The sequence below is a fragment of the Cyrtonyx montezumae genome, unplaced genomic scaffold (genome assembly GCF_038088225.1).
Source record: "Cyrtonyx montezumae isolate F1298 unplaced genomic scaffold, pur_monq_1.0 scaffold_8, whole genome shotgun sequence".
Taxonomy (NCBI): Eukaryota; Metazoa; Chordata; class Aves; order Galliformes; family Odontophoridae; genus Cyrtonyx; species Cyrtonyx montezumae.
In genome coordinates this window covers 86,045,170-86,066,372 of record NW_027072089.1, presented here as the reverse complement: position 1 = coordinate 86,066,372, position 21,203 = coordinate 86,045,170, and the positions used below count along the sequence as shown (strand labels likewise).

Below are 21,203 nucleotides of genomic sequence, written 5' to 3'. Positions count from 1 at the left end.
AAAATATCTGAAGTTTTTAAGACAGATAAGTATGGAATTGTATGCCAACAGAATCCAACCTGGGCACCAGTTTCCACAGTAAAACTCAGAAGTACATTTGATCCACGTATAGAAAAATGATAGATAGCCTGGCAGAATAACCCATGTTCTCCTTACCTCCACTGGGTCAGGCACTTCAAGTCTTGTTTCTGGAGGAGCTTTCACAACTATAACAGTTTGGTCTTTAAGGCCACTAATTTTTCGAATATCTTGGTATGTAACATAAGCTAATGTAATAATATTAAGGAATTTTTCAACCCAGATTTAAATATACTTAGCCTATTAGAAAAGATAAAAATTTTGAAGTATTTTTCCACTTTCTTGCACCTACATTACTCTTAGCCCCAAGTTTCCTGTTCTCTGCGCTGGTTGCAACAAAACTGTGTGAGAATCTTCCTCTGATCTAACAGCTGGGGCCACTACTGAGTGACAGCAGCAGTTGTACATTCTGACTGCTTCAATCTCTTCTCCTTCATAAAGCCCAACAACCTGAAATTACTCATAGACTGAATGAAGAAAAATTTTTACACGCTTGCAACCAAAATGCACAGAACTGAAAATAACACAACAGTATTGTATGGGAACTACTGAGTCACAGCCTGAACCATTGGATGAGCACCTGAAGGAAAGATCTGGTCAGCCCTGGGAGCACAGGCGAAGGTGATTCACCTGTGTGACCAGAAGGGGTGGAGCCTGGCTCCACCTCTCTTAGACCTCATTTAAGGGCTGACTGGCACAGAGGAAGGATCTCTTGTTGGAGATTCCTCCTTTGTGGAGTTTATTTCCTGCAAACCTAGATCTTTAGAGACAGGTGAGCATTCATTTTCATCATTTTGCAATGTCTCCTTGTTTGTGCTGGTCTCTTTACGCTTGTAAAGGTTGTAAAAGCAAAGGAATTTACAAATGTGTGTTACAGATGCATACATACAACATATTTTTGAAGTCATCAGTAAGACCATCATTAAAAACTTCACTTGAGGTAGATATTTACCAAAAAAACTATCTAGGTAGCCCAATTGTTTTGAAGATCTATTCAAACAGCTACATTGAACAGTCTCCCAGAGCACAAAGTTGACTTCTGCATAAGCATGCAATGAACATATTTTGCTGCTTATCACAGATTTGTTCAAACCAGTGAACGCTTTCGTATGTTACTGAATAGTGGTGCCTTGGTCACTGACCTATGTAACTGAGTGCTCAGAACAGCCAACAGTTGTCCTTACATATAAGGACTGGAAGCTCTTCATTTTTGTGATTAGTGATTTATCTAGCATAAAGTTTATGCCATAGAAAGGGTCTAAATTATCATTAGATTTTTTTAGCATAAATATGAAAGATTTTTGTACATGTGTATTATTTCTGCACAGCAAGACAATCCGCCTGAGCTCAACACACCAAAACATCTCACATCTGAACTGGGCCAAATGCAAAGTAACAGGTCAGGAGACAAAATGACTGGCCTCTTTTCATGGAAATAGCTTTTACCACTTTTACAGGAAGAGTCAAGGTTTTCAAATGCATACCACAACAGTGCCTGTCAGGATATGAACGAAGGAAAGGATTGCATGGTTTTCAAATATAAGAACAGTCTTACAGTGTCATAGCCAGCAGGTCCCCAGTCTGATGCTGGTTACATACCAAAACAAAGCCACAATCAGTTACTTTCTGACTTTATTTGTAAGGAGACTAAAAAGCACAAAAGCAAACAATGTTTTGGCCCTACCTAATCACAAGGAAAAACAAAACATCTTCAGAAACTTCTTTAGAGGTTAAGTGGTCAGCAAGTCATCCCGTGTCAGACTTCAGTGATATAAGCTAAAGATGGCATAGAGATTCAATCAGATCCATCCTCAGGGATGACATTTTTGTTCTTCCTCACAAATTGCTAGTATTATTGGTAAACTTAAAAGTCACAGAAGGATTTTGGGGATCCCTATGGTGATCCCTCCTCACCCATCCACTGAGAAGCTACCAGCTGCATTGCAGAGGTCTTCACCATAGCAGTTAGTGCTTGAAAAAAATAGGAGCTCATAATACTCAGTGTGGTCTCACTTAAATCTCTATCTTGACCAAGTTTTTGCCTGAGGACAGTGCTGACCATATTCCCTAGGCAACTTGGCATCTTGCTTTCATGTGCATTTTGAGATGTAAGCGTAGTGAAAGGAAAAAAAAAAACACTATCTGTATTGTTCACATTACTTTCTACTGATGCTCCCATGCTTATTTCCTAAGAATAAGTCCAGCTAAATAGATGGTCTTTAAGAAATACTTTTTATAGTAATAAAATCTTCCCTATCGGTATTTATTACAGTATTGTCTTTTATAGTAGGTGGGAAATTTTTTGAAAACTAGAACTGCTTAATTACACAAGGTTTTAGCAGACAAAATGCCAGAAGTCATATGAACCTTATGCAATTGAGTATTGCTAAAATAATCTAGTCTAAAAATAGATATTCTGGGAGCTCATAAAACTTTTATCTGTATTTTTATTGTAGATTCTCAAACCAGAGAAATTTGAAAATTTGTTGCAAGCTTCATACTAAACTGCCTCAACTTTATTTTTTCCTCTCTGTGGACGCAATTTATGAACATATCTTAATGCAATAAATGCATCGCATAGTGAGTACATACTCACGGACACACACAGTTCTGTTACCTTGTAAATACTTAACATTTTTTGCAGACATAGAATGGGATATGATCTAGCCTGAAAGCAGTCTATAAAAGCACAGGGGTTTGGATGTTGTCACTCATTAATCAGCTAAATTCTTGGTTCTGCTCTAGGTGAACTTGAACGTTACAGGCTATTTTATATACCACTGTTTTTTGTTGGCATTTGAGACATTACAAGTTCAGCTGGTTTAAGTAACTTCTAGATAAAAATACATTAAAACCAGTTAGCCAACCTGTGGAAGTGTATGATGATTTGTATCATTATTGGAAAGAATTCTGGTATTAAAGGAACAGCAAAGGAGACTGATCCTTGTTGAGATTTTGTCTAAAAGGATATCTTTGATTCTCTGAGTCCTCTGTTAGCAGCTTCAGGTCCAGTGTGCAGCTTTGGATTAGCTCATCCAGTTTCTTCTCTTCCTGAGTCAGTTCAGTCACCTCCTTTGTGAGGCCTTGACGCTGTGCCATCATGCCACCATCTTCTGACAGACTGCAGCCCCTACAAATCCAAATAACGAAGATACTTCTTGAACCCTTGTGAAACAGGAACTGATGCCACAGGAAAATGAAGCAGTGTTTTATGCTGCAAATCAATTCCTTGGCCCTTCTCCCCCTAAATCTGCCAGTTGCATATCAAGGTAAACTACGCTTTCCAGAAAAATAATCTTTTTATCCTGTCAACACTGCCATCAAGATGGAAAAGTCAGCTATTACTAAGCAGTTACAAAGTCTTGCTGCTCTAATGGCCTGCTCTTCTAAGTACACCTTGAAAAAGGATGAGGAAGACAGTAGGTAAAGGTGCATACATAAAAACATCTTCCATCTGCAGAAACAAATTAGTTAAATTCACATTTTGTCTGAAAACTGGATTATCATTTCCCTGACAAACACTTCTTACACACTGAAAATCTGCCTTAATTAACTGAAAAAGAAAGCTCTACCCTCATAGAAGACATTTGGATGATTGCTTGGAGCAAAGCACTATAACAGAAGGTGGGAGAAGTGTTGCTACACCATAACAGTGAAAACAGCCAGGAGGAATGAAAAAGGATAATGAATGCTTACATCCACTGAATGTTGTTTTTGGATTTTTTCTTGATGAGATGGATGCCTTCCAGTACATTGGTGATATCGTAAATCCTCCTTTTTTGCACCTTGAGGACCTCCGCCGCTCTGTTCAAATCTAAGACTCCATCAGGAGATTGGCTCAGCAACTGAATGAACTTCTTTGTAAGGAGGCCAAGTGATGTATCATACCGAGTCTTTTCTGAAGGAGATTTTGGGGCTTGGAAAGAAAAGGAAAAAACACAAATCAGTTTTCTCATATTAGTTCAGAAAGCAGCATCCAGTAATGAAAGAATACATATTACAGATATTCCTTTATTACAGATATTCCTTTCATTTTTACTAAGGAAATCTCTCAAACCTCTGCATCAAGAGGCAACTTACCACTGGATATTTATTCGTTTTTCAAGATGTACTTTTCCAAAAAGTCACAGGTACGTGAGCAAATACACTTTTTTTTTTAATGCAAACATTTCCACTAGTCTGATGGTTGCATACAGCAAAATTCTACTTATGCTTTTGCTATGCAAATTCTTAGCAGTATTTTTAGTATCTATTTATCCTGGCAGCGATGTTATAAAAAAAGAAACACCCAATAAGTCATCTTCATCAGGCTGATAGCCAGCTTTCATCAGGGTTTGATTTTTCCTTCTTGTAGGATAAGTGCTTCTCATGTAATTGAATGAGACTTAGGTGTACTTCAGTGGGAGAACAAAATGACAGATTCCATCTGTGTCAGTCTTCAGGATTTCCAAAAAGCTCAAGTGAATTAGATGAGATAGACATGAGATGCAATTTATAATTGCATATAATTGCAATATATCATTTCTCCATAACCAAACAATGCTCAAACCAGGCAATAGTATCCACCTCTTTTAAATAAGTAGTCAGCAAACAGTTTGAATCTCACAATTCTCTATTTTCACATGCAAATGTAACATCAATGTGTTTAACAGATGAGCTTTTAAGAGTTAAAAAAATTCTTAACATTCAAGGCAACCATTACTACAAGTGTGCTCAGTTGAAAGTTTCTCTGTGGGAAGATCATCAGTGTTATCAAAACAGTTGCTGTATTTCTCAAACCTTTTATTTGCACTAGGTTAGGTGAAGTATTGCACAGGATGGAGCTTTGGCAGATCTGGTGGCCACTTTCATGTTTTCAAGGTTCAGGTCCCACACTTACTTGTAAAAGTCAGTCTAAACTGACATCCTGCCTAAAAGCAAAACTTTAAACTACCATGAAATATTTTAAAGGATATGATAGCTTTTCAGTGTAAACCAATTGACTGTCTGCTTGCAAAGAAAACTGTTGTATCTTATTCTTTGCTAGAGTCAGGACTTACCTGCACTGAAAAACATTCCAGTTAGGTGACCGTGAATATTTAGAGCAAAGTGTGAGCTTTACCACTGTTTTTGTTTCTTAGTTATTTATATTTGGAGTTTGGGAAAGAATAAAAGGACCAGCGTGAGATGAGTAACAGGCTACATGACCACCACCTCAAGTGGCGTGTGTTCCAGCAAGCAAATCTTTCTGTACAAACTTAGCAACACTGCTGCTGAATCCTATGCTCTGAATGGTATTGAACATGTGTGAGAATGCACTTCCATTTAGAAACAGACTTCATGTAGTGTAATGAAGTTTAGCTTAATTAAAACTGTAATTTAAAATCTCTGTTTATAGCCACTGTTTTCAGATAGTCTCACATTTCTTATCTGTCCCAATAAAAACACGCATTTTGACTGAAAAGGAAAGGAAAATAGCTACTTCTTTAAACCTTTTCCCTTCAAACACCACCTGTGCTGCCCTAAACTCCACCTTTCCCCAACTCTTCTACTGCATACTCCTCCCTTTGCAAGGGCTCAGCCCAGAAATCTCCAAAACAAAATGGCATGGCTACATCCTCCAGTTCCTGTTGCAGAAAACCTACTTTCTGAGGCAGTAGCAATGTAAAATATCAGTATCTGCAGCACCTAAACAGTGACAGCAATAATCTAGCCTTACTGCAGGGACAGAAGACAATTCAAACTACACAAAAAGCATTTAGCACATCATACCACTGAAGCATAGCTACTGTTCTTTGTAAGTCCCTGCCAAGCAGCTACTGCACTTTAGAAGAGGAGGCCACCTTTATTAGCCATACCTCATAAATGCATTTTCACAGAATTGTAGGGGTTGGAAGGGGCCTCTAGAGATCACTGAGTCCAACCCTCCTGCCAAAGCAGCTCCCTAGCCCAGGTTGCACAGGTAGGCATCCAGGCGGGTCTTGAATGTCTCCAGAGAAGGAGACTCCACCAACTGCATTGTTGAGTTTGGTACACCTACATCCAGGTGAGTACAGCAATAAACACATTCTCCTAGCTTTGAATACGGGTCAGATGTCAGTGTGCCCTGGGAGCCCAAAGGGACAACCATACCCTGGGATGCATCAGGCCCAGCTCTGCTGCTGTGCAAAGGGGCTGTCCCACTGTGCCATGCAGCCTCACCCTGAGCACTGTAAGCAGTTGTGGGTGCCACAAGGTGAGAGGGACATAAGGCTACTAGGGAGCATCCAAAGGGCTGTAAATATGGTGAAGGTTCTGGAGGGAAAGACATATGAGGAGCATCTGAGGTCCCTTGGCTTGTTCAGCCAAGCAGAGGAGCTGAGGGGAGGCCTCATGGCAGCTGCAGCTCCTCATGAGGGGAGCAGAGGGGTAATGCTGAGCTCTGCTAACTGGTGACAGCAACAGCACCCAAGGGAATGGCATGGGGCTGTGCAGGGAATAGGCAGCTGGGGCTTATGGGAATATTCTTCACCAACAGGGTGGTTAGTCCCTGAATAGACTCCCCAGGGTCATGGCCCCGAGCCATTGAAGTTCAAGAAGCTTTTGGACAATATTCTCAGACACAGCGTTTGAATTTTGAGTGGTCCCACATGGACGTGATGGTCCCTGGGGTTCCTTTCCTCATGGGATATTCTATGATTCTATCATTAACTTGGTAATGCATTGTGTTGTACTAGTTCACTCTGACTTCAAGCTAGTGAAATAATAAACTGTACCATATAGCATATTGCAAACTCCCTTACTTTTTGGACTATCTGGACTTCTTGTTGCAGCTCTTCCTTTTCCCTTTGGAGTCTTTAGTCCTTCGGCAAGATACTGGTGGCCACTTTCTCCTAGCTCCAGCCTTCGTTTTGCCTGTTCAAACACACAAACCAGGAAGTGCTAGTAAGTGCATTTCATTTTGTCAAAGAGAATATTGGCACAATGGGAAAGGCAGACAGCAGTGAACTTTCCACAGCACCTGTACACGTTGGCTTTTACCCCACATTCATCATGAGGAAACGTGTTTATTTACTGTAATCCCAAGGTGTACTAACTATTTCACTGTCAAAGGAGACTAATGTTTTTGTTTAGAAAATTCAGCAGATATTTAAATTTTAAAAGTTAAGTGACACAACATTTTCAACTTCATCCAAGTTGAGAACATTTCAGTTAAGAAAGCCAAAGCCAATTTGTCAAGCACACAAATATACACACCCTCCAAGCTACATATATATAGAAAAGAATCATAGCTATATAATATCCATATCTAACCTGTATTAGTTTGAGCACAGGTAGCAGTAGTGCAAGTTAAATTCTTCCACTGCCATTGGAAAAGGTGGCTTTGAGAAGGAGCTCCAGTACTATCGACTTTCCATCAATTAAATTCTACACAACATATCAAGAGCAGCATTGGACAACTGTTCTCCCCTGCTTGTCAGCAATTCTTCTTTTAACCATAATGGTTGTGCTTTCAATTATTCAATGATTTCACATATGCACAAAAGCTACATACATAAAAGCAAGGCAGAGCAAGAGTAGTATCAGAAAGATGATGCCAGGAACAGGCAGCTCGAAGGGAAACCATGTACAACACTTCGAATTCAAAACAAATAATGAAACTGCTAAACTGTGTAATACACAAACTACAATGAAAGCTACCAGTGATACAAATTTTCTTCCTAGACAGAAACACAATCTACTGTCTTTGGAAACAATTCTATACTCTTCCATACTGCTCAAATTACTGAAATTTGATCTGGGGGTATTTGATAGCCTAAGAATAGAAAGAACATTACCTGAGTAGATAAAAAAGAGGAATAAGACGTTTTATACCTAATAAAGTTTACCCAAATAACTCTTCATGAAGAATGTTGTTTATTTAATTAGTTTGAAAAATTTAGAGAACTTTCTTCGCTCATTCTTCATATTTGCTACAAAGACTAACATCATACAAATTAAAATAAAATAATACATTTCGCTATGGAGTTGTAAGACAGATGTTTCTCTACTGGTTGTGAAGTTTATGTATTTTACTTTGGTTGGTGACCTACAAAAGGCTCCAAATAAATTAATTTATATGTATTTGGTTTTGGATAGCTGACATCCTTTTGCTGGCAGCCTCTGTTTGAAAACCTCAAACTTATTAGAAAGAGAGTTAAAGCACACAAAACTTGTATGAACAGACTAACAGCATGAGCAGAATGCTAAAGCTATTATTTCCTACTTTGAGGGGAGGGGTGAAGCACTAATTCGTCAATGGCAGAGCAAAACTGAACTACCTACATCTGTCTAGCCAACACAGGCACCATGCTTCCAGTCTCAGGTGCCCAATCAGTGGCCACCTTCTAAAGGTGTGAAATCTCTCTTCCTATCCTTGTGAGACATCGGCTCTATAATCCAAGGACCTTTTTGAAAAGGTCATCTGGGGATTGGACTTGATGAGTTCAAGGTCCCTTCCAATCCCTGCAATTCTGTGACTATATGAACTGTTAACAAAAGCATTCAGCTAATATTTTAGACAATATAATTGGATTAAATTAAGATCACAACTATGGGGGAAAAATACAGTTCAATCTTTTTTTTGTTATTTTTTTTCCAACTAAGTGGTTTTCCAGCCTGAAAACTGTAAGAGAAAAGGAAGGAGGAGTGAAAAGGGAACAATTCAGGGTGTGGAAATACTAAGCCAAAGTGATACAATTAAAGATAAAAGAGAATCTCAAAACCAGGTGTGAGAAGGAGGGAAAATGCAAAAGACTAAAAATCCATTTGCAGCAACCTATATCCATTATAATAAAAATAAAATAAAATAAAATAAAATAAAACAGAACAAAACAACAATAAAAAAGAGCAACAACCACCCTCAAGTTTGAACTCCATATAAAAACTCTTTGTCTGAACTTGTCTTAAAAACATGAATGACAGCATTTTGCCCTTGCTTTTGTGGTTAAACACTTGCAACTTTCTCCTGTGAACTTCAAACAATTGGATTTGGTAGTTAGACAGCACCCTTTGGCTGGGCACAGCAGCCCGAGCCCGGCTGGCTGTATCTAGGGGTACTGCAAGCAGCATGATATCATTGGTCTCACTATATGGAGAGATACAGAGCAAAATATTTTTAAGAAGAGTTTTAAATAGCTTAGTGAAGTTAACAAGAAGCAATTTTGAGAAACTTTTTGGAATGTTTAATTTCTGGCCAGATGTTACATGTCACTCAGCAAGTACTTTCCTTTCCTTTCCTGTTTTATAAACTTCATAACTGATAAGATCCAGCACTGAAGTGGTACTGGCATGCCACTTTCTTCTCCAAGTTAGAGGCCAAAGATTTTCTAGTGCCTTTTCCTTGCCTGGGAGTTTCTGGGTAATTCACATGTTCTTTCCCATCTCCAGAATTATTTATAGTGCTTTCTGATACAAGACTAATCCTGAGAAATGTCAACGTTTGTTCAGCAAGTAGTAGAATCATAAACATTTTAAAAATTCCAGTTTCATAGAGTCATAGAACAGCTTGGGTTGAAAAGCACCTCAATGATCATCTAGTTTCAACCCCCATGCAGTGGACAGGGTTGCCAACCACTAGACCAGGCTGCCCAGAGCCACATCCAGCCTTGCTTTGACTGCCTCCAGGGATGGGGCATCCACAACCTCCCTGGGCAATCTTTTCCAGTGCATCACCACCCTCTGAGTGAAAAACTTCCTCCTAAAATCCAACCTAAAACTCCCCTGTCTTAGTTTAAAACTATTTCCCCTTATCCTATCACTATCAACCCATATAAACAGCCATTCCTCCTCTTGTTTATATGCTCTCTTCAAGTATTGTAAGGGAATTTGTGTAACTTGCCTATTTCTGCTGGAGCACTATATCCATTATTTGTATAAACTGGTATTCTTTTCATTTATTTGCTTTGCTTCATCAGTCATAGCATGCAGAATCTTCTGACACACCACACAGGACCTGATCATAAGTACTAAGCCAAAGGACATCAGCACAAAGCACCCCAGAGACAGAGAAAGACAGAAAGGAGACAGACACCCAGAACTTTTCAGTAACATGAAACATTAATTAAAAAAAAAAAAAACAAAAAAAACACAGCAGTCAAATTCCTCAGGAAGGTTGCAAAATGGTTATACAGCAGGCAGGGCAGTAGATACAAAATTAACAGGAAAGCTGAATCAGAGGCAGAGGTGTCTAACTCCATAGAGGAGACGTAAAGCGTTTAACATCAGCCGTTTTCATAGGTTCATAAGGTTGGAAAGGACCTACAAGATCATCTAGTCCAACCATCCTCCTATCACTATCCCTACCCAACTACTAAATCAAATCCCTGAACTTCTGACTCTGCAGCTTCTTTCAGTGCTGTAAGCAATTGCTGATACAGGTACAGTAGGGATCCACCGCTCAGTGCAGATCACTAGGAACAGGTGGCACCTCAGGTCCTACATAGCTATGCCCTTTTAGCTACAACCGTTATTAAATACAAAAACAAACAAGCAAAACAACAGATAGCAAGCAGATACCTACCACAATTAACCCCAGAGGCAAAACTACAAGAATATCTTCAAAGCAACATTTGTTTTTTTAGGAAAATAGTTTAGAAATTACTGGAATAAGTCAAGTTTTTTCAAGTAGGCACAACCTGATGCAATTCCCTTTGTATGCTGAGACAGATTGAGAGATTAACTTGTAGGAACAGGTTGGAGGAAAGTACACTTGCAGAACACCCATCCCGGCACTGAGGGCTACTGAGCGGGAGCAGCGGGCAGCTCTCATCCCCCTTGGCATTTGCATGGCTCCACTTTCACATCACACAGTAGCAAGTAAAAAAAAATAAAAATAAAAAAGCCAGAGTGTTACACTGTAAGAGCACAACAAAGTGCTCAGTGTTAGGAAACAGCCAGCATGGGGTTTTGGGAAGACAGCAGAGAAGGAAGTGCAGCAGTGGGTAACAGCCAGCAGCAGCTTTTGAAGGCTGAGCTGTGTGAAACCAAAGCTTTTTTCTTTGAGAGGGTCTGAGGGAAGAAGCGCAAAAACATCTTCTAATTCTTTCCAATGACAAAACCACAAAGCAAAACTTTGCCAAACTATGTGTGCTGAATTTTTTCCTGTTAGATGTCTCCCTCAGCTTTTTTTTTTTTTTTTTTTTTTTTTTACTGGATGCAAAGCAATTGTGCAGTCTGCAGAAGACAGGCTTAAGAAAAGCTATCTGCATTACTCCCTGAAAACACGTGGTCTGAAATACTCCTGCACCTTTTATGCACTTAAGTGGACACATGAAATTCAATAGAAGGATGATTTCAGGCAAGCGTAAGTCTTTCTATTTCCTTAAAATCCCAAATTTACAAACACTTGGAAAAGACCCATGGTTATATTTTCAAAATAAACATGCAGAGCCAGATTCCATTTCCGCTGTGAGCACCACAGCTCTTGTGGGATCTCCCATCCTCCCATCCAGAGCAGGGCACATCTCATGCCCCTGCTCATATCCCTAGCAGGCCATCAGAACGTAATAGAGCAGCAGCTGTCTCATTTGTATCAAAGTGGACAAAAGTTGAACTCTGAATGAGAGCAAAATTAAGATGGGACAAAGTCTGCAGAGATAGGGGCGATGCCAGCCTGAGGTTCTCTGGACAGAGAAACCAGGAAGACTGAGAATGACCAAGCATGGTGAGGAAGGAGTTCTGCATATAAGCGATAGCTGCTGATGAGCTTGGAAGCAAGTCAGAGAAATGCATTTGAGCGCTCAGCTGGGACACTGCTGATGCCTTGGAGCAAAGACCAAGTTGAGCAGGTTAAGTAAGAGCAGATGACTAAGCCTCACGTTGGCTCTAGAAGATATTACAATTGCTAGGAGAAGATAAAATGGCAGCTTTTCTGTACGTCGCCACAATGCAGATATTGCAGGGGAGGGGATCCAAGCCTACCCAGGGAGCACAGATAAATTTTGGCTGCAGCAAGAAAGCCATCATACAAATGCTTTAAAAGTCCACATTCAGTTTCATAGGCATTTATTTACATTTTCAAAATTAAGCAATCGTTTTAAAACACAATTTAAAAGCAGAAGTTCTGAAGCATGAATTCTAGAAAGTTGTTTCAGAGGTCAAGAGCTGCAGAGAAGAAAGGAAGCACCTTGAAAGCATCGATTAAGCCAGAGCGTGATGGCAAAGGAACACAGAAGAACCAAAGGAAAAAAGACATCTCTGGGTGAATTCACAGAATTATTCACAAGCTAAGAAAATTTCCCCTCCACTGAAAGAGAAGATACAGTCTCTTCTTTCTGAAGATGTTCAATCGCACCATCTCTGATGTGTAAGGGTCAAGGAGAGGATCTAGCAAACACCACACCTTAACACCAGGAAAGACCAAAAAAATGGGAAAAGGGGCAAAGAAGAAAGCAGAAGAGCTCTCAGCAAGGTCTGAACTCTGCAGGTCAGCTCAGAAGCAAAGAAACACTCAGAGTGCTGCCTTCAGACTCCTAGTGACAACTCCCTGTATTGTACCTATTTTTGTTAAGCAATAATCGGTAATTTCATAATCCAAGCCCCTGGAAATGAAACAGATTTAAATTTTCAAAGAGGATATACCTACTCCAGTGGCCTACACACAGCTACCAATAATTTAAACCATGCTACCCTTTGTCTCAGAAGTTAATTCTGAGAAAATAAGATCACAAAAAGAGGGTTTAAGAAAAGAAGTAGGGAAATATAGAAATAGATTGGAATTGAAGTGTTTGTACATAAAAAGAACTTAAAGTACGTTTCTAAAAAGGAGGTTCTGAAAAGCCTCTCAAATGTCCCCAAAAATATTCCTTCTCTGTCAAAAGTATGCATTCCCATACAAAACAGAAAAGGAATGGCACTTTAATTATCTCAAATTACATTTTACTTATATAACTCATCCACTGGACTAAGGTAAGAGCACAGAGAAAGGTGCACAAAAATACTGTCTTAAGAATCAAATACATTGTAAAATCTACACAAGGAAGGTGTCAGTCTACAGTATCACTAACTAATCACCTGGATTCTTAATTGAGTGACAAACATAGGGTTCATAGGTTCATTAGGTTGGAAAGGACCTACAAGATCATCTAGTCCAACCATCCTCCTATCACTATCCCTACCCAACTACTAAATCAAATCCCTTAGCACCTCATCTAAACGCTTCTTGAACAGCGCTAGGGATGGTGCCTCAACCACCTCCCTAGGCAGGCCATTCCAGTGCCTGACCACTCTTTCAGAAAAAAAAAGTTTCCTCAGGTCTAATCTAATTCTTCCCCGGCGCAACTTGTGGCCATTCCCTCTCGTCCTGTCATTATTTATCAGGGAGAAGAGGCCCACCCCCTCCTCACCACAACCCCCCTTCAGGAAGTGGTAGAGTGCAATAAGGTCTCCTCTGAGCCTCCTCTTCTCCAGACTAAACAATCCCAGCTCCCTCAGCCGCTCCTCATAAGACTTGTGCTCCAGACCCCTCACCAGTTTTGTTGCCCTTCTCTGAACACACTCCAGGGCCTCAATGTCCTTCTTGTAGTGAGGGGCCCAAAACTGAACACAGTACTCGAGGTGCGGCCGTACCAGAGCTGAGTACAGGGAGATGATCACCTCCCTGCTCCTGCTGGCTACACTATTTCTAATACAGGCCAGGATGCCGTTGGCCTTCTTGGCCACCTGGGCACACTGCCGGCTCATGTTGAGCCGAGCATCAACCAGCAGCCCCAGGTCCTTTTCCTCTCTACATTCTTCAAGCCATTCTAAAGTAATTATATAAGAAACATTTTAAATCAAGTGAAAATACAGTTTATAAAACCTATCCTACAAAACCTACTCTACCACAGGAGCATCATGTTTTCTTCTTAGAAAATGTAAACTGTAGTAAAAAAGAAAAAGATAAAATTTCTTCCACAACACCGATCTGTGCTTCCTAAGCTATCAGCTTATTAGGTATCGCTTATTATCATTTTAATTAAGGCAAATACAAAGAGGACTTTCTCCTAGTATTCATCTACATCAAAAAGAAACTATTTGTCTGTGAAGCAGAATTAATGTTTGCTTTTAATGTAGGTGAGTATTAGGAGAAAGTCTCTTTTGCATGTCCTAGTTGGGTTTATAATTCTGTAACAGGTACCTCACATAATGATCAAATTAAACTACATTTTGATCATCTGCCTCATCACTACCATTTGACCCTGAGAGCTGAAGGCTGATAGTGTTACACTAATGGAGCTTCTTTCAAGGCATTACTAAACCGTCCTATTTCCACTGATGCCCAATATTCATGATTCCTAGAGAAGTGTCAGGAGTATCAAGGAAGCCACGAACTGTAAGTACTTAAATACCAAACTATAAGACTTATATTTAGCTCAAGAAAATTCAAATGTAGGTGGCTAAGTTTCAGCAGCAGATCCGTTTAAAAGTAGGATGCAAGCCAGAGGAGCCCCGCAATGACTCTCATTTCTAAGGTTGAATTATGCAGAGGTTGCGCCAAAGAAAAAATACGCAAGTATCATGACTGCCTCCCAGTTATTATTACTTCAGAACATCATACAATGCCATTTTTACACCCACCGAAACGAATACATTAGCTTTCAGATATGCTCAGCAGTTTCAGACAACTCGCTCCTACAGTACTGCAGTGCACAGGAGTACAATGTGGCAGCTCACACTGCTCATCCCTCAGCTTTTTCTGAACTGAAGAACATTTTCTACCACTCAAATTAAACGAAAGGACCCACAGCAAACCAAGAAACATAGCCATGAACACTGTTGTTCTCCCCTTGACCTACAGCCAGCTAGTCATTTTTGCCAAAGAGGAACTGTAGTCTTGGGGTACTACAGCTCTTTGATTCTCATCTTGACACCTTGAGGCAGCTGATCTGACAGAAAGTCAGGGTATCATCTCACATTCACCACCGTTAATACAACCAAGGTCAGCAGAAGTTGTATGAGGTTGTTCCATTTTCTTGCTCCTCAGTCTGCTTCAATGCCACGGAACCTGCCTACGTACTGTCAGGACTGCGCTCTGCACATTAACCACTGCCAAAACATGCAGTTTGTCATCTTCTCCCACAGTGGTGCAGCACTTTGTAATTTTTCTTTCTTTTTTTTTTTTTTTTTTTTTTTTTGCACTAGATCAGGAAGGACAATACAATGGTTATGCAAGAAATAAACCAAAGCATAAACCATGTTTCAAGCCTCAACAGAATTACACCTATGCTGCATAGGAAATGAATCATCTGAAATCTCTCTATTGCAATTTTTTCCACCCAATATGAAACAAGTACTTCTTACTGACTTCTTACTGGAAGCAATGGCTTTTCACTGTACTAAACTTGAAGACTTTGGTTACCACTTCATGTTGAAATATGAAAAGTTATTTTCAGGAAATTCCACCCAGTTCTCATCTCAACTGCTTAAACTGCCCAAGGTGAGAAGGACAGCTGTCTCTGAGTAATCCTGAAAATTGTTCAATGCAAAAACTGCTCTTTCATCCCACCACACCTGCTTGGTTAAGTGGAAGCTCTAGAGACAAAACTTCTAGAAAGTGTATTGACAAGCAGCTGTGACTTGTACATAGAGATCAGCATTTCACAGGGGAATCATGGATGTAGGTTTTGGAGTGGATAGGTGCAGATATTTTGTGTCCCTCACTGCTCCCAGAGCTAGGACTGTGGTGGCCAGGCCGCCCCTTACACCTCCAGCAGGCTTTAACATCAACCCAGGTCTACACAACAATGTCAAAACTACCATATGCTTGTGTACAACCAGTTCCAAGAAACAGCTTCAGCAAGACTGCTGCCCCCTGGCCAAGGCTGAGGGGTTTTCAGTTGCAGATCATGTCAGTAATTTCATTCCACAGACATCTTTTAAAGAAAGTAGGCCTACCGCTGAACTTTCAAATGGGCAGCAGGGCTGGACAGAGTAACAGACCAGCAGCATAGGTTCATAGGTTCATAGGATGCATCGGTGTGACTTCTTTCAAAAATATTAATAACTACACTGACAAAAAGTTCCACAACACACAGCAAAATAAAACCAAACAAGAAACAATTAGTTTAAATTCACACAGTGGAGGACACTCATACTTCCCCTGGCTGAAGAGCTGTTTGTAATATTTCAGCCCTCTGCATTACTTTAAACCTTCTGACTGGTGAGACCATCACTCAACTGGGACAAGGGAAATATGACTTTCTGCATCATTTTAGGATAGGCCCAAAGAAAAATAATTGCAAAGCAATCACTTTCAAAATATGTTCTAGGGAACATTTTATCTTTTGTATGCAAGTATCTCCTTAAAGTACTTCTTCCTCTGTTAAAAGCCATTAACTTCAAAGTAAGATTGTGATTGGATTAGTTCCACTGAGTGGCTCCCACTCGCAAAAATTAGCACAAACACTTAGAAAAGAATAACTTTCAGACACTATCACTAGACTATCAAATTGTCTAATGAACAAACAAGTCCTGGGAGTAGTGAGGAAGTGCATTACAAGAACTGGAGAATAGGCTGGGATGAACATCCTTGGAGGAAATTCCATTAAATGCATTTAATTATCAGATGCACAAGTGAAAGCTAAAGTAGACCTAAAATGCTAGGTGTGTATAGTAAAACAATGATCAGGATGATACTTTTTTACTCACAGAACACTGACTGCCCTCACTGAGAGCACAGCCAAAGTCTCCAAGATGACAGAATTAATGAGATTTAATACCTACGAAGTGAAGAGGCTCTGTACATTTCAGAGTAAGAGGAAGGGGCCCTTGCATACTACACCAGTGCAAACTCAGGGATGCACCGTAATGATGCAAGACTGGGCTTGCATCACAAAGCTTACTCGCTAAATTGCTAACCTAAGCCACAGCATCTCAAGCTCTGTTTTGTTTGGATACAGGATGCATAAGGAGAGAACCATGTCTGTGGAATTATACCAATGAAGTTTTAGAGTGGAAGCTTTCCTGCCCAAACTGGTCTGCACTTCAAGAGGTCCCCACCCCAAAATCAAACTTTCTTGCATCCCACACCAAAACACCCTACAGAGTTCTGCAAACTAAAAGGCAGCAAGTTTTAAATACTAAGATGCACACCAGCTGAAGTGTTGTGTATTCATGCATCCCCTCAAAGGAGAAAAATCCTCTCTTAAAAAAAAGCCAGCACTAACCTTGACTCTGTATTTTTAATTTGCTCTCCAAGACACAACTGTTCTTACATTTAACTACTAGTTCAATTATTCTAATTAGTTAAGCAAAGTCAGATCTGAAGTAGTAAAACTTTTTTTTTTTCAGATGTACTTCCTTAACCTAGCTCCATACAAGTGTAAAAACATACAGCTATACTCCTCAAAAGTCATAAATGTACTTTGAGTCCATTTAGGGTGATAAAAATATATAGATTCCAAAGGACAATGGGAAACTTGACAAAAACTTTCAAGATACCTCTATGAGATGCAATCGTTTGCATTGCATAAAGCCAGACACTGAGAAATAACATAGGGTTATAAGCAGGGACTGTAACATAGGGTAATTCTGCAAGTTATCTAAACCGTGGAGGCACTCTACCATCTCACTTCAAGGAAGTCCCAACACTATCCCAACAAATAAACCCTAAAATATGTTTCTGTTTGCAGGAAGAGATTGATAAGCCACTCTCATATAGTTAGTTAGGTACAATTTTGAAAACGAAATGACTGGTATCTCACACAAAAAAAAAAATCCCTAAGTAACCTTGAAAAAGTTAACATAATAGACTTTCCACATACCAAACCTCGAAGTAACAAAAATAACTAGTGCCCATGAAACAGGAAACACAGTTTACGTATCCAAAAGAAACTATTCCTAGAAGCAGTCACAAAGGAGGGTCCAAATCAGCAGAAAGACACACAAACATAGCACACAAAGAGAGAAGAAAACCACATAGAGCAGGAACCTGTAGATCCTACTTGTGGCCAACAACCTCCATCTTAGATCAGGAGCCAATAATGCCATCGGATTTCTTTCCAGCACACTGCTCTGCCCACATGCTAACTGATGTCCACCCAGCCTGGCTGGCTAAATTCTAAGCCCTACACCTTGCCAAAATAGGCAGCTGTTGCATATACCCTCACATCACCAGCCAGTTTGACAGTAGACAGCTTTCATGGCACAAAGATAGCAGAGGTTTTAATGTTTTAAACTCTGTGTAATGTCACAAAGAACAGATAAACCACATCCTACCTCAGCAGAAATTTATAACTTTATTAGCCACAGTAGGGAGCAGAACAGTTTAAGAGTGCTGGCAAAATAACGATGAATTATTTTGTTCAAATGGTGAGAAGTACTTATTCCCAGTGGCAGAGAGAGAAAGCAAAATGAAAGAAAGAAAAGAAGACAAATTGTTCAGAGTGTTGACAGACTACATTTTCTTCTTCACATCTGACTGAATTCTCGCATTCCATGGACAGGGCAATCTAAAAAGCTGATGCGATGGCCTAATTTTCAAGAAAACACTCAACACAGATGTGCTATCACAGGTAATAAATTTATTGTGTAAAATAAGTGAACATTGCTTTATTTTGCATATTACAATGTGTATTTCAAAAAATTATCCCTTCTAGCTCTGGTGCAGCGGAATACTTCAGGCATAGAGTCAAGCAAGGACATGCAAAAAACTGAACCAGAAGACATGATCTATCCACTTCACTTACATTATCATCTTTACTAAGTATTCTCTAAACTAATTACCTTGAGATGATTTATCCAGAAAAATGACTACTACCTTAAAGTCTGAATTTTTTAAATGAAAATAAATAAGTAAATGGCATTTTCTCTCTGACCCATCCTTTGATCAAATAAATTTTTTAATATGACCTTCTAGACATTGCAGACCACCAGAATTCCCCTAGTTGCTATGCAGTTAGCAACACGAAGCCATTCTTTTAGCCGAGGACAGGAAGAGATTGCCAGGCAATTTCAGAATCTGCTATAGGAAAATCAGATGAGCAACTATCTGTCAGAAGGGACCATGAACGCAGTTGCTCTCACCAAAAAGCAGACATATGGACTTGCTGACCTCAAGTCAGCACTGAAAATAAAAATAAAGTGCAACTCTTAGCAAGACATTCATTCTGTCACAGCTTGTTGGTAGCAACTCAATATTATCTTCCTCTCATTAGAAGGAAAGTTTAAGTTTCCACTTCAAGTTTGCATTGTCTCAGTTTCAGGAGTAAGTTCTTGATGCGTTCAAATTCAACAATGCTAAAAGTTATTTCACACCAGAGTCACTTTGAAGAATAGCTGAGATGGGAAGGGACAAGCCCATCTAGTTCACCCCCCCAACTTAAAGCAGGGGCACCTTGAGCAGGTTAGTCAGGCAGAGTCCAGTTGGATTTTGAGCATCTCTAAGAATGGAAACTCTACCACCTTCTAGACAGGCCCGTTTCAAAACCTGATTGTCCTCAGTGTGAAAAGAAGCATTTTCAAATATTTTTATGGTATTTATTGTATTTCAATTCACACCCATTGCCTCTTGTCCTGTCACTGAACATGACCATGAAGAGGCTAGCTCCATCTTCTTCCTTCCCATTAGGTGTTTACACACAGTGATAAGATCTCCCTGAGCCTTGTCTTATCCAGGCTGAACAGTCGCAGCTCTCTCAGTCTGTTCTCATATGTCAGGTATTTCAAGGCCCTTATCACCTTTGTAATCCCTTTCATGGACCCACTCCAATATGTCCATATCTCCCTTGTACTAAGGAGCCCAGACTGGACACAACACTCCAGATGTACCTAACCCATGCTGAGCAGAAAGAAAGCATTTCTTCCCATAGCCTCCTGGTGATGCAGTGCCTAATGCAGGCAATCTTAAAAAAAAAAAAAAAAAAACCGAAACCAGTGGTTGCTGGTTTTCTTTGCCATTACTGGATCTTGGCAATCTTGGCCCCCAGGGCTTTTTCTGCAGCTGCTTTTCAGCAGGCCTTACTGCCTGGGGCTGTTCCTGTCCAGAGGCTGGACTTTACTCTTTTCTTAGCTGAATTTCTCAGGTTCCTGCCAGCTACTTTCTCAGCCCATTGAGGTCCTTCTGAAACTCAGCACAACCATCAGCTTTATTAACCACTCCTCATGATTTTGTATCTTGCAGTCAAATTATCCCCATGCAAGTTGCACAGTGAGGTATTTCCTTCAGAACCCAAAATTACTTTTGGAACCCTGTTTATTATCATCTGCAGTTTTCAACATTTCCCTTTACAGATACTAGCACTGACCTGTGACGTTACTCTAGCATGGGCTGTTTACTAAGGCAGAAGCATCCCTCTCCTTTCCCATTCCTTTTACATACATCCCAGAATGTCCTATCACTCCTCACTGTTGCACTGGAAACTCACGCACGACTGCTTGTCAGCTCCAGACTTTTCAGAAGTGCTGCCTTCCAGGATACAGGCTCTCTTTTATAAAGCATAGCTTGCATTCCCTGTTCATTGGCTTCTAACTTCACTTTTGGCTGTGTAAAAGATACAGTGTGTTTGAATGTGACTACAGAGCAAGTTGTGAGAATTCCATTATCATTTACTATCTGCTAGCAATTACTGTATTATTATATAACTGTTACAGTTTTTTTGTTTACTTCTGGGACAAAGATGAAAGCCTATCACAGTATTGAAATTAACTGGGACCTGCCAAAAGGTCCCATTTCCTAATTTGTTACTTAGTCAATTTTTAATCTAATGCCATATTGACAGTGCTGTATTTTTTAAATCTGAACACTTTACAGAAATCACAAAACCTTTATAATAATCTCATTTACATTTCAGACAGCTGCATCTTTGTTATCTTTTAAGTTTTCTCTGTGACTCAGACAATTCAGTAGAGAAGCAGGGTGAAGGTAGAAAGAGTTGGCTATCAAGCACTGTTAGTAAGAAACAGAACAAGCACCTTTTGCAGTTCTGCATACAGAAGAATTTCAATGTCCTAACTGCATACAACTTCAACCCAGGAGAAAGGTTTGTTGGATATCCCAAATTTGAGGGATGTCAGGACAAATCTGAAAGAGCTGAACATGAGCAGAGAGGTGAAAGAGACAATGCTTAGGATGAAAGCAGAAGCACAGGCATTTATTCATAACATTTGATTTCTACCCATTGCAGAATAAAGTTCAGAGAAAGCCCACG

At 39.9% G+C, this 21,203-nt stretch overlaps 1 protein-coding gene across 3 annotated transcripts in view; it reads right to left on the bottom strand.

Moving 5' to 3' along the window:
- The window catches only part of E2F3 (E2F transcription factor 3), a 44,219-nt gene that overhangs the window by 4,577 nt on the left and 18,439 nt on the right, over nt 1-21,203 (bottom strand). For all 3 annotated transcript variants that reach the window (XM_065752139.1, XM_065752140.1, XM_065752141.1), the window contains exons 2-5: nt 6,840-6,951; nt 3,775-3,994; nt 3,050-3,208; nt 157-271 (exon numbers count right to left, since the gene is read on the bottom strand). In XM_065752139.1, the coding sequence (XP_065608211.1) occupies nt 157-271; nt 3,050-3,208; nt 3,775-3,994; nt 6,840-6,951 (606 nt within the window). The remainder of the gene's footprint in view (nt 1-156; nt 272-3,049; nt 3,209-3,774; nt 3,995-6,839; nt 6,952-21,203) is intronic.